The 13582-nt window shown below is 34.2% G+C and overlaps 2 protein-coding genes across 2 annotated transcripts in view; both read right to left on the bottom strand.

Moving 5' to 3' along the window:
- ass1 (argininosuccinate synthase 1) overlaps nt 1–8735 on the bottom strand; it is a 33147-nt gene extending 24412 nt beyond the window's left edge. The window contains exons 1-6 of the mRNA XM_016260400.1: nt 8718–8735; nt 6160–6263; nt 2802–2870; nt 2531–2719; nt 1363–1419; nt 1218–1292 (exon numbers count right to left, since the gene is read on the bottom strand). Of these exons, the coding sequence (XP_016115886.1) occupies nt 1218–1292; nt 1363–1419; nt 2531–2719; nt 2802–2870; nt 6160–6261 (492 nt within the window). The 5' untranslated portion in view covers nt 6262–6263; nt 8718–8735. The remainder of the gene's footprint in view (nt 1–1217; nt 1293–1362; nt 1420–2530; nt 2720–2801; nt 2871–6159; nt 6264–8717) is intronic.
- Nucleotides 8736–11049: 2314 nt separating this feature from the next.
- Nucleotides 11050–13582, bottom strand: part of LOC107573938 (surfeit locus protein 4) — a gene marked incomplete at its 5' end in the record, with an annotated part of 16782 nt that continues 14249 nt past the window's right edge. The window contains one exon of the mRNA XM_016260399.1: nt 11050–11700. Within this exon, the coding sequence (XP_016115885.1) occupies nt 11434–11700 (267 nt within the window). The remainder of the gene's footprint in view (nt 11701–13582) is intronic.

Genomic DNA, 13582 nt, shown 5'->3' with positions numbered 1-13582 from the left:
GGAACCGGAGTTCGACTTTGTTTAACTGCCTGGAAACAGAGACTGCATGAACACTCGCTGTATTATTGCACAGCTCTCTATATAAAAATAGATATATATCAGATTTCAATTTAAGTGCATGTGATATATTCTACACAGCAAATCTTAACTGCGTGATTTTTTATTTAGTTGGAAAATGTAAACATTAGCCGAACATCCAACTAAAATGTTAGAAGAAATGTTCCATCCATGAACAATGTACATAAATAACATTTTTGTGCTAACTCTTAGAGAACATTATTAAACTTTCTGCTAATGTGACAGCGTTCCCAGCTGAGAATCACTGCTAAAGTGTTGTCGAACCCTGCAGCCGATTAGATGCTTTTTGATGCATTCTGCTTTGACTGACACGTTTTTCAGGACAAAGTACTTTGTTTCATGAATGATCATCGGTCTCAAAACGTCATTATTTATACATTGTTCATGCAACTTTTTTCTGCGACTGGACGCTCGTCTAACACATTTTTCAAATGTTACTTGTTTCAGAACATTCAAATGTAACGCTTCTGTAACGTTTGCAAAATGATACAATGTAACGTTCCCTTAATGCGAACACTGCTTCTGTGCTGCAGGGTCACATATTATCTCAAAGATACTAAAACAGCACTATAACCCATTAGATCAGCAATTTTTGACTCCTAGATAATAACCAAAGGCCCTCCAAAACATTTGAAAAATATTAAAATATTTTTACTTACAGAAATTAGGCGATATATTAAAATGAAATATTTTTTTCAGCCACAAGTGAATGTTCATCACACTCTCTATGACCAACGAAAGCATGAATGACTGTTTGAGCAACACAATTAAGCAAATAATTAAAACGAGCATTTTCTAATTTTAACATATTAACATAACAAAGAAAGAAATCATTATAGAAATGTCCGTGACTCTACAAATCACACTTTTCAGATTCTCTATATAATTCTTTTTTAGATGTTTTAGCTCATTCTAAAGCCTTTTTGTCTTATTGCAAGTCTTTCCTGAAGTTGTCTGATGCCCCCTAGTGGACGCATTTAAAACCGAATCTGATACATATTTGCATTGATTAAAAACTCTGGGGTTTGATATCCTGCTGAGCACCATCTGTGACACTGATCACTTCATGATTTCTCATTCCTCACAAACGTCTATATTTACAGTCATTAATGCATGCTCGTGCAGTGATAATACTGCACCTCTGCGTACTCCATCAGGTCCTTTCTGCCTCGGAAGCGGCTGTAAAACTCTGGGATCCTCCACGGAGCGATGACCTGAGGATTGAGACGCAGACATGAGGACGCATCAGACACAGATGATGGTTTCTGTCGGATCTGACCTCACCTGCACGTGAGGATACAGCGCGTAGCACGTCAGCTCGAAGCGGATCTGGTCATTCCCCTGAAAACAACACAACACAGCTATTCATTTACTACAGTCTTGTGGCTTTGAGGAGTGCATTTCATATGTATGGGCTTCAGAAAATCATTCTCATTCTCAGTAATTAACTGACATATTTACTACTGTAAATCAGCTGTTAACGGAGCAGCATTTCCCAAAAAGGGAATTTAATTTCTTAAATTAAAAAAAATAATTAATCACAAAATAATTATAACTTAATTATTTAAAACATAAAAAATATTTTTAATTATTGAAATATTAATCTAAAATCTCAAGCTGATGAAAAGGTTTTATTTACTTTATTCTTTTTACAGATGGAAAAAAAATAGCATGATGCTGCATTCCTCTACGACCGGCCAAAATGTGTTCGAAAGAGTCTCTTCTGCTCAGCAAAGCTGCATTTATTTGATCAAAAATACTGTAAAAATAGCTAAATATTATTAGAATGTAAAACAGCTGTTTTCTCTGTGAGTATCTGTTAAACTGTAATGTATTTCTGTGATGCGCAGCTGTATTTTCAGCATCATTCCTCCAGTCTTCAGTGTCACATGATCTTCAGAAATCAGTATAATATGCTGATCTGCTGCTCGAGAAACATTTCTGATTATTATCAATGCTGAAAACAGTCGTGCTGCACAATATTTTTGTGGAAACTGTGATATATTTTACTTTTCAGGATTCACAGATGAACAGAAAGTTCAAGAGAACAGCGTTTATAACAGACATTATAAATGTCTTTATTGGCACTTTTGATCTTTTTTTTTTTTTTTTACTGTTTTCAACATTGATAATAATCAGAAATGTTTCTCGAGCAGCAGATCAGCATATTATACTGATTTCTGAAGATCATGTGACACTGAAGACTGGAGGAATGATGCTGAAAATACAGCTGCGCATCACAGGAATACATTACAGTTTAACAGAGATTCACACAGAAAACAGCTGTTTTACATTCTAATAATATTTCACATTTTTTACTGTATTTTTGATCAAATAAAGTTATACATGACACTATAAATAAACAGCCCAGTTCACTGAACCAAGTGTGCAGACGCTCTGAATGTCTCATTCTGGAGCAGGTTTATTCCAGGATAATATCTAATGCGTGCACCTTTCCTGTGGCTCCGTGAGAAACATACTGCGCTCCTTCTCTCCGGGCGATCTGCACCTGTCTGCGGGCGATGCAGGGCCGGGCGATAGATGTACCCAGCAGATAGCGGTCCTCATAAACAGCATTGGCCTGCGGCGCGGGCCAGATGAACTCCTGCACAAACTCCGAGCGCAGGTCCTCGATGAACACCTGCATGAACACACAGCTGATGAACACACACACACACACACACACTCACACACTCAGAGTCATTAGTGTTTCTGGCCCTTACCTTCTTGGCTCCGAGTTTCTCTGCTTTCTCTCGCGCAGCGTCGAAGTCCTCATGCTGTCCAATATTGGCCTTCAATGTAATACAGAGGTGATTGATCTAGTTAGGTAGAGCTGTACATTTTCTACTAATTTCATAAGAGTTGTATAAAAAGGAAATTAATTCAATAAAAATAAATTGAAAATTAAATAAATTGAAAATTAAATAAAAATATAAAATCTACATGAAAATAACATTTTTAAATAAAATTAATTGTGTGTTTAATTAAAAAAAATTAAATTAAATTAAATTACTTCTGTAATTTAGTTGGTGAAAGATAAATAAATAAACACTTACTAAAAAAAGTTAATATTTTATTTGTTGACCTTCGTGTTATTTAACAATTAACCAACATGAGAGAACTGTGAACATGTAAATGTGTTGGAAAAAACCCCCAAAAACTTCAGCTGGCAAAATAAAATTGTGTTAAAAATGAATTGCATTAAATTAATATATACGTTATATTATTATATTATTATATACCGATTAAAGTAATAAATAGATTACAATTGCATAATGTATTTTAACTAAAATAATTATATTATAATTAAATATAATTATTTAAAACATTTTAGATTAAATTAAATAAAACATTAAATTAAATATTAAATTACAAAAAACTAAATCTAACACTTTTTCTGGTAATATCTTATTATTTAGATTAATCTTATTTAGATTAAATTACATAAAACATCAAATTAAATTAAATTAAATTAAATTAAATTAAATTAAATAAAAAAATTCTAACACCTTTTCTGGTAATATCTTATTATTTAGATTAATCTTATTTAGATTAAATGAAATAAAACATAAAATTAAATTAAATTAAATATTAAATTACAAAAAAAATTCTAACACCTTTTCTGGTAATATCTTATTATTTAGATTAATCTTATTTAGATTAAAGTAAAAATTAAAAATTAAATGTAAAATTAAATAAAAAAATTCTAACACTTTTTCTGGTAATATCTTATTATTTAGATTAATCTTATTTAGATTAAAGTAAAAATTAAAAATTAAATGTAAAATTAAATAAAAAAATTCTAACACTTTTTCTGGTAATATCTTATTATTTAGATTAATCTTATTTAGATTAAATTACATAAAACATCAAATTAAATTAAATTAAATTAAATTAAACTCTAACACTTTTTCTGGTAAGATCTTATTAAACAAATCCTTGAGAGCTTACTGAATAAAAATCATCACCAAAAGCAGAGCAGTTCAACAAGTTTTGCTTAAAAGAAAGGTGATTCATAAAACTGAATCTACAGCAAAAAAAGCATGTGATTTATGAAAGAAAACAGATCATCTTTAATCAAAAAACAAGTTTGTCTTGCTCTTCCAGACCTTTGCTCAGAAGCACATAACGTGTCACCTGGTCCAAACTTCAGCTTAATCCGAGCAGAAATGAGGTGTCTATGTAACTCGAACAGTAGTGCATGGCGCAGACAACATCAGCTTCATGGGGTGTGTGCGCTGAATGCTTTAGATCTTACGCATCTAACACAAGTATAACTGTAAGTGTAATCCAGATTTCAGGATTTCATTCATTATTGTTCTATTTTTCGCAATTTCGAAACATTCGCAGTGTCTGTTCACACTTCCTCGATGCATTTGAAAAACTCTTTTCTTTCACCATTGTGTCTCTGTGCACCATTCCTCTCTGATTTTCTGAATAATCATGGATTGGTCTGTCCAGACAGCTTCAGTTGTAGTATTACTCACTGGCTGCTTTGCATAAGAAGTGCTTGTTAAATGCATAAAAGCAAAACCTGTAAAACCAGTTAAACTGTGAGAATCGTTCAATCATTCACATTCAGTCGATCACAAGCAGTGTTGGGGGAACGTATTACAAATAATCAGATTACTTTTGTCAAGTAACTAGTAAAGTAACATTACTTTTTCATTTACAAGAGAATATCGGAGTTACTTTTTCAGATAAGTAACGCAAGTTACTTTGTTTCCAATGTATTGATTGACAGCTCTGGTGTCGCCATGGTGACAGAAATCAGGAGATGTTACTGTAGCTCTAAAATAATTATGAATATGCATTAATTAACAAGCAAGCCCTGTCCAGATTTAAAAAGTAACGCAAAAGTAACGTAACGCATTACTTTCCATAAAAAGTAACTAAGTAACGTAATTAGTTACTTTTTATGGAGTAACGCAACATTGTAACGCATTACTTTTAAAAGTAACTTTCCCCAGCACTGCTCACAATCTCATCTAATTATGTTAATGAGCAGATTTTATTATATAACAAACATTGCACATTTCGTATATTTGCGTATATCATTTATCACGACAGATCAATTAATGCACAATTTTTATAGTTAACTAAAACTAAAATAATAAAAAAAATAAACATTTATGTCACCAGAAATAAAATGAAATATATATAATATATATTATTAGTTGCCAAAGCACCGATTCTCAATCATTTTCACTTAGTTTAACTTGTACTTAAATGACTACAATTAAAACTGAAATAAAAATGAATAAAAACTATATAAATATATTTAAAAAATAATAAAAATTGCAGAAAATGCACTACAAAATGATTAAAACGTTACAATTAAAATGAATTAAAAACATTAAAATATATAATAGCATCTAAATGATAATAAAAAACACATCGTAAGCTTATTTTTTTAAAATAGAACAATTTAGTTAAAAATGTAGTTGAGTTAGTGACTTCTGAGTATATATTGTCTAAAAATTACCTCCATAATGGGGCATGTTGTCACAGTGGCAGCTTACAAATATGCAATTTCAGAAAAAAACAGTAAAACAATAACTAAAAAAAACATCAATAACTAACAAAACTATTAAAACTTATACTAAAACTAAAATTAAAAGGAAAAGAAAAAACGTACAAATATTTTAACGTTTTAAAATTCAAAATATGAAATAATATTATATAAAATAAATAATCATATAAAAAAATTAAATAATAATACGAAGATTAAAATAATAATAATATAAAACATATTTATTTCAGCTACAAAAACAAACATACTAAAACGAACGAACTAAAGAAACAAACCCAACTAGCTCAAATTAAAATTCAAGCAGAAAATATGTATATATATATAAATAAAAAATCAAATTCAAAATATTCACTAAAAATATATATATATATACTGTATATATAAGTATCTCAATGTTTAAAGGGAGTCAAAAACGCTTCGTGAGCAAGTCTTCACAAGCCCCGTCATTTCAACTCTCTTTCATTAACAGTGCTCAGCTCCCTGAAGGAAATGATCTGTAATATTCACGCAGGGTTATGTAACGATGATGTACAGTAAACCGTGGTTACCAGGAAGGCGATGACATCATAGCCCTGTTCCTTCAGCCACACCAGGATACAAGACGTGTCCAGACCACCGCTGTACGCCAGAACCACCGAACCCTTCGACATCTCTGAGACACACACACACACACACACACAGAGAGAGAGAGAGAGAGAGACACACACACACAGAGAGAGAGAGAGAGAGAGACACACACACACAGAGAGAGAGAGAGAGAGAGACACACACACACAGAGAGAGAGAGAGAGAGAGACACACACACACAGAGAGAGAGAGAGAGAGAGACACACACACACAGAGAGAGAGAGAGAGAGAGACACACACACACAGAGAGAGAGAGAGAGAGAGACACACACACACAGAGAGAGAGAGAGAGAGAGACACACACACACAGAGAGAGAGAGAGAGAGAGACACACACACACAGAGAGAGAGAGAGAGAGAGACACACACACACAGAGAGAGAGAGAGAGAGAGACACACACACACAGAGAGAGAGAGAGAGAGAGACACACACACACAGAGAGAGAGAGAGAGAGAGACACACACACACAGAGAGAGAGAGAGAGAGAGACACACACACACAGAGAGAGAGAGAGAGAGAGACACACACACACAGAGAGAGAGAGAGAGAGAGACACACACACACAGAGAGAGAGAGAGAGAGAGACACACACACACAGAGAGAGAGAGAGAGAGAGACACACACACACAGAGAGAGAGAGAGAGAGAGACACACACACACAGAGAGAGAGAGAGAGAGAGACACACACACACAGAGAGAGAGAGAGAGAGAGACACACACACACAGAGAGAGAGAGAGAGAGAGACACACACACACAGAGAGAGAGAGAGAGAGAGACACACACACACAGAGAGAGAGAGAGAGAGAGACACACACACACAGAGAGAGAGAGAGAGAGAGACACACACACACAGAGAGAGAGAGAGAGAGAGACACACACACACAGAGAGAGAGAGAGAGAGAGACACACACACACAGAGAGAGAGAGAGAGAGAGACACACACACACAGAGAGAGAGAGAGAGAGAGACACACACACACAGAGAGAGAGAGAGAGAGAGACACACACACACAGAGAGAGAGAGAGAGAGAGACACACACACACAGAGAGAGAGAGAGAGAGAGACACACACACACAGAGAGAGAGAGAGAGAGAGACACACACACACAGAGAGAGAGAGAGAGAGAGACACACACACACAGAGAGAGAGAGAGAGAGAGACACACACACACAGAGAGAGAGAGAGAGAGAGACACACACACACAGAGAGAGAGAGAGAGAGAGACACACACACACAGAGAGAGAGAGAGAGAGAGACACACACACACAGAGAGAGAGAGAGAGAGAGACACACACACACAGAGAGAGAGAGAGAGAGAGACACACACACACAGAGAGAGAGAGAGAGAGAGACACACACACACAGAGAGAGAGAGAGAGAGAGACACACACACACAGAGAGAGAGAGAGAGAGAGACACACACACACAGAGAGAGAGAGAGAGAGAGACACACACACACAGAGAGAGAGAGAGAGAGAGACACACACACACAGAGAGAGAGAGAGAGAGAGACACACACACACAGAGAGAGAGAGAGAGAGAGACACACACACACAGAGAGAGAGAGAGAGAGAGACACACACACACAGAGAGAGAGAGAGAGAGAGACACACACACACAGAGAGAGAGAGAGAGAGAGACACACACACACAGAGAGAGAGAGAGAGAGAGACACACACACACAGAGAGAGAGAGAGAGAGAGACACACACACACAGAGAGAGAGAGAGAGAGAGACACACACACACAGAGAGAGAGAGAGAGAGAGACACACACACACAGAGAGAGAGAGAGAGAGAGACACACACACACACACACACAGATGAAACAAACGAAACATTTACAGTGTGTTTGTTCCTACATCTACATTGCTTTTGTTTATTTTACTCTCTATAATTTAGTGACTTTCTGACACACAGTTTCTTGAAATCATTTTAAATGCAAAAAAAAAATTTTTTTCACAGCAACATTTCTTTAGTTTAACTTGTACTAAATATAAATAACTACAAGTTCAATATACATTTAAAAAAAATTGACATTTTAAAAAGAAACAAATAAAATGTCAAAAAACACACTAAAACTAAAAGGAAAAGGTAAAATATAAATATATTTAATATTTAGAAAACTGCATTATGAATTTAACCTAAAGTGAAAATGTGCATATTGTAAAACAATACGAAACTATAAACTAAATAAAGATTGGTGTAGAATGTAAAATAGAACACAGAAAAGAATAGTCTGGAGCCACAGTAAAGGTTACATAATATCATGTCATGAAAATGAAAGAATCTTTTGATCTTCACATTCAAGCCCTGCCAAGAAATGAAGAAAGATGTTTTTTCATAACATGTGGATCAAATATTGCCTGAGATAATATTAGTTTACTATCACTGTTCACCTAAACAACAACCTGTTGGGGCAAACACATGCTGAATAAATCACGGCAAACCACACAAGACACATAAAAGCAGCAACTCACCGAAATCACAGCAGCTTTACAGACCCGACGCTTCCAGCTCCGAATCAGAGCCATGCTCGAGGCCCCGGCCCCCCGAGCACACGAGCCAATCAGAATCAGAGGTGCGTCTGCCAGGCCAATCAGATCCATCCATCCCTTCACCAGACAGACCGCCTACATAAACAGGTGTGCTGCTATAAATGATCCAGAAGCGAAGCGAAAAGGCCATGTTCAAATTCAGCTTGTTTTACAATATGATCATTTAAAAAACATTTTTTTATTATTTCAGTAAAAAGTCCAACATCAGCGCAAACATGGTCATATTAAGTGTGCTTGCATGATATCCCACAACAGCTTTTTATAATAAAAACATATATTTTTTTATAATAATAAACTTTATTTCAGCATTTCATGAGCACAAAATAAAAACACTCAACTACATTATATACATTTCCTGCAACATTTATGAACGCACTTACTTTTTTATTATTATTTACATCAGGGGCGACTTTAAAATAAGGGCATTTAAAAAAGAATCTAATAAAATGACACTAAAATTAAAAGGAAAAGTTAAGATATAAATATATTTAATTTTTAGAAAACTGCATTATGAAATAAACCTAAAGTGATAAAACGACATAAAAAAATATATTTTTGCCCCACAGTTTAAAGAAAACAAAATATTCGATATTTATATTTTATTAACTTGCAATTAAAATAAATTGTTGAAAAGAATCAGGGTAATAATTATAGCTAACTAAAACCATAAAAACATTTGTATTACTTGAAATAAACTTATTTTATTTCTATTAAACTAAATTAATAAAACGTATAGAAATATATTTTAAAATAACAAAAACGAATACAAATTATTTTTTTAATTATTACATTAAAAAGTCCAACATCAGCGCAAACATGGTCATATTAAGTGTGCTTGCATGATATCCCACAACAGCTTTTTATAAAATAAAAATATTTTTTATAAAAAAAACTTTATTTCAGCATTTCATAACACAAAATAAAAACACTCAACTATATTATGTACATTTTCTGCAACATTAATTTTTTGTATTATTGTTTACATCACAGGGCAACTTTAAAAGTGCAAAACAATTTGTCGTTTTCCTTTCTCTTTTTCCACTTTTACTCGCAACATTGTTATTATCAATACATCATGGAAACATATCTTGTTACCCTTACTTTAACTTCTCAAAATAATTGAAACAATTTAACTTTTTAAACTGAGATTCAACACAATTTTTTAAAAGGCAGTTCAATTTATAATTTAAATAAACTGAAGAAAATCAGTTGAAATGACATGCAATTTGATTGTACTTAAAATAATCAAAAAGGCAGCAACTGAACTTAAGAAACAGATGGACATGTTTAGCGATATATCGAGTTATATACGGTTTTATTAAAGTACATGACATTTCCAGAGGTCTAGAGATCACACTTTTAAATGTAAGCTTTCTTGGTTTTACCCAATAATATATTTTATATTAAAAATGTCCTCACTGTAAAATAAAAAAGTCATTGCGACATGTTTTTCCATTAATTTAGCTCATCAAAATAAACCAACTTCAGCTTGATTTTATAAGCGATACAAGATTCAGCTCAATTTTTTATGTCACTTTAATATAGTTTAAATTAACTGAAAACTAAAAAATGCTCAGATAACTGATTATACTTCAAAATTTTAAAAGTTAAAACAGGCAGGATTTCCGTAAATTCACTGCAACATGTACACTTTTTATTATTATTATTATAAATATTATTATTTACATCAGTGGGCAACTTAAAATATGGACATTTAAATAGGAAACTAATAAAATGACAAAAATAATGCATTATGAATTCAACCTAAAGTGAACATTAGCATGTTATAAAACAATATAAAAAAATATATATATATTTGCCCCACAGTTTAAAGAAAACAAAATATTTGATATTTTTATATTTTATTAACTTGCAATTAAAATAAATTGTTGAAAAGAATCAGGGTTATTATAGTTTAACAAAACCATAAAACATTTTCAATGCTTGAAATAAAATACACTTATTTTATTTCTAATAAGCTAAATTAATAATCTGCAGAATTTTTTTTTTTAATTATTTTGATTAATTTGCATGATTTTTCCAAGGTCTAGAAATCACATAAAATAAGTCTCTCATGTTTTTCAAACATCTGGAAACAAAAACATGTTTTTTTGGGTCTCATTTTAATTCTTATTTTCTTGTTAAAGAACCGAGACAATGACTGTTTGCATATGCACCAACAATGTGATATTTACATGCCTTAACACAAAAGCATGCATGTAAAAGCAACACAAACACATCATCTTTTGATCACCTTGCTTTATTTTTCCGCCATGATCTGAAAACCCCAAAGTCAAAAATACAACACAAACGTCTGAGAAACCAACACAATGATTTATTTGTCTCAGAATCAACAGAAAACACTCCGGCGTCGCCTGTAAAACAACGGATTCTGACAAGCGTCCCGAGACGCAGACGGTACAGAGTTCACACCAGCGATCGATGCATGAGGCCCTCGGGAACATCATCCAGAAAGATGAAGATCTGATGAGTCTCAGTGCTTTTAAAGAAAGATTCTGCGATAATGCATGAGTGAAACATCCCATTGGGCGCCTTGCCAAGAAGAAGGTTTCATCATAAACACTAATAATGACCGAAACGACCAAATAAATCTACCTAATTGGTGCAACGGCTCTCCTCACCACTCCTTCTTCTTCTCGTCCATCGAAACGCCGCCGGGGCCGAGTGCCACCACCAGCAGCAGGCCTCCGATGACCGACGTGGTCTGGAAGAAGTCGTACTTGAGGAAGTCGTGCATGGGTTTGTACGCAGGCACTGTCCAGAAGGCGTTGAAGTAGACGTTGATGGCAAGGAGCCACAGAACCAGCGTCAGAGCGGCTAGTTTAGTCTTGAAGCCCACGGCTACCAGGATGATGAGCGCCGTTCCCACCATGTTCTGTAGAATCTGACAGACAACAGAGAGAAAACAGCGCTAGATTTAACTCGCAAAGAAAAGAACTTGTGTTTCTGAAAAAGACAGTGGCAGCGAGAGACTGTCCAATACACTCTTTTAAAAAGAAAGGTACAAAAGCTGTCACTGGGGCAGTACCTTTTCAAAAGGCACCCCTTTGTACCTAAAGACTCTATATCAAGAGGCCTTAAAGGCACAAACTAGTACCTAGTGTACATATTAGTACCTAAAAGGCAAAAAATAGTACCTAAAGTGTATATATTAGTACCTAAAAGGCACAAACTAGTACCTAGTGTACATATTAGTACCTAAAAGGCACAAACTAGTACCTAGTGTACATTGGGGTTGTGAGGGTGAGGACATTTTCCGACCGGTTAATCGACGTGTGACAACACCGGTAATACCGGTTTCACTGCGGGGGCGGGGGCATTCCCTCTTTTCCTCGCTTTCCTTCGGTTTTAAATAGCTTAAAATCGCAGTGCACATTTTACTTTCACTTTCGAATTAGCGGGAGTTGCTTGTAAATAAAGTGCACATATTAGAACCTAAAAGACACAAACTAGTACTTAAAGTGTACATATTAGTACCTAAAAGACACAAACTAGTACTTAAAGTCTACATATTAGTACCTAAAAGGCAAAAACTAGTACCTAGAGTACATATTAGTACCTAAAAGGCACAAACTAGTACCTAGTGTACATATTAGTACCTAAAAGGCAAAAACTAGTACCTAAAGTGTATATATTAGTACCTAAAAGGCACAAACTAGTACCTAATGTACATATTAGTACCTAAAAGGCAAAAACTAGTACCTAAAGTGTATATATTAGTACCTAAAAGACACAACACTAGTACCTAATGTACATATTAGTACCTAAAAGGCAAAAACTAGTACCTAAAGTGTATATATTAGTACCTAAAAGGCACAAACTAGTACATAGTGTACATATGAGTACCTAAAAGGCACAAACTAGTACATAGTGTACATATGAGTACCTAAAAGGCACAAACTAGTACATAGTGTACATATGAGTACCTAAAAGGCACAAACTAGTACATAGTGTACATATGAGTACCTAAAAGGCACAAACTAGTACATAGTGTACATATGAGTACCTAAAAGGCACAAACTAGTACATAGTGTACATATGAGTACCTAAAAGGCACAAACTAGTACATAGTGTACATATGAGTACCTAAAAGGCACAAACTAGTACATAGTGTACATATGAGTACCTAAAAGGCACAAACTAGTACATAGTGTACATATGAGTACCTAAAAGGCACAAACTAGTACATAGTGTACATATGAGTACCTAAAAGGCACAAACTAGTACATAGTGTACATATGAGTACCTAAAAGGCACAAACTAGTACATAGTGTACATATGAGTACCTAAAAGGCACAAACTAGTACATAGTGTACATATGAGTACCTAAAAGGCACAAACTAGTACATAGTGTACATATGAGTACCTAAAAGGCACAAACTAGTACATAGTGTACATATGAGTACCTAAAAGGCACAAACTAGTACATAGTGTACATATGAGTACCTAAAAGGCACAAACTAGTACCTAGTTTACATATTAGTACCTAAAAGGCAAAAAACTAGTACCTAAAGTGTACATATTAGTACCTAAAAGGCAAGCACAAGTACCTAAAGTGTACATATTAGTACCTAAAAGGCACAAACAAGTACCTAAAATTGACATAGTACCTAAAAGACACAACACTAGTACCTAGTGTATATATTAGTACCTAAAAGGCACAAACTAGTACCTAAAGTGTATATATTAGTACCTAAAAGGCACAAACTAGTACCTAAAGTGTATATATTAGTACCTAAAAGGCACAAACTAGTACCTAAAGTGTA

This window comes from Sinocyclocheilus grahami, unplaced genomic scaffold (assembly GCF_001515645.1).
Source record: "Sinocyclocheilus grahami isolate Dianchi unplaced genomic scaffold, SAMN03320097.WGS_v1.1 scaffold2072.1, whole genome shotgun sequence".
Taxonomy (NCBI): domain Eukaryota; kingdom Metazoa; phylum Chordata; class Actinopteri; order Cypriniformes; family Cyprinidae; genus Sinocyclocheilus; species Sinocyclocheilus grahami.
Note: the sequence above shows the minus strand (reverse complement) of the source record. Positions and strands in the feature narration are given on the sequence as shown.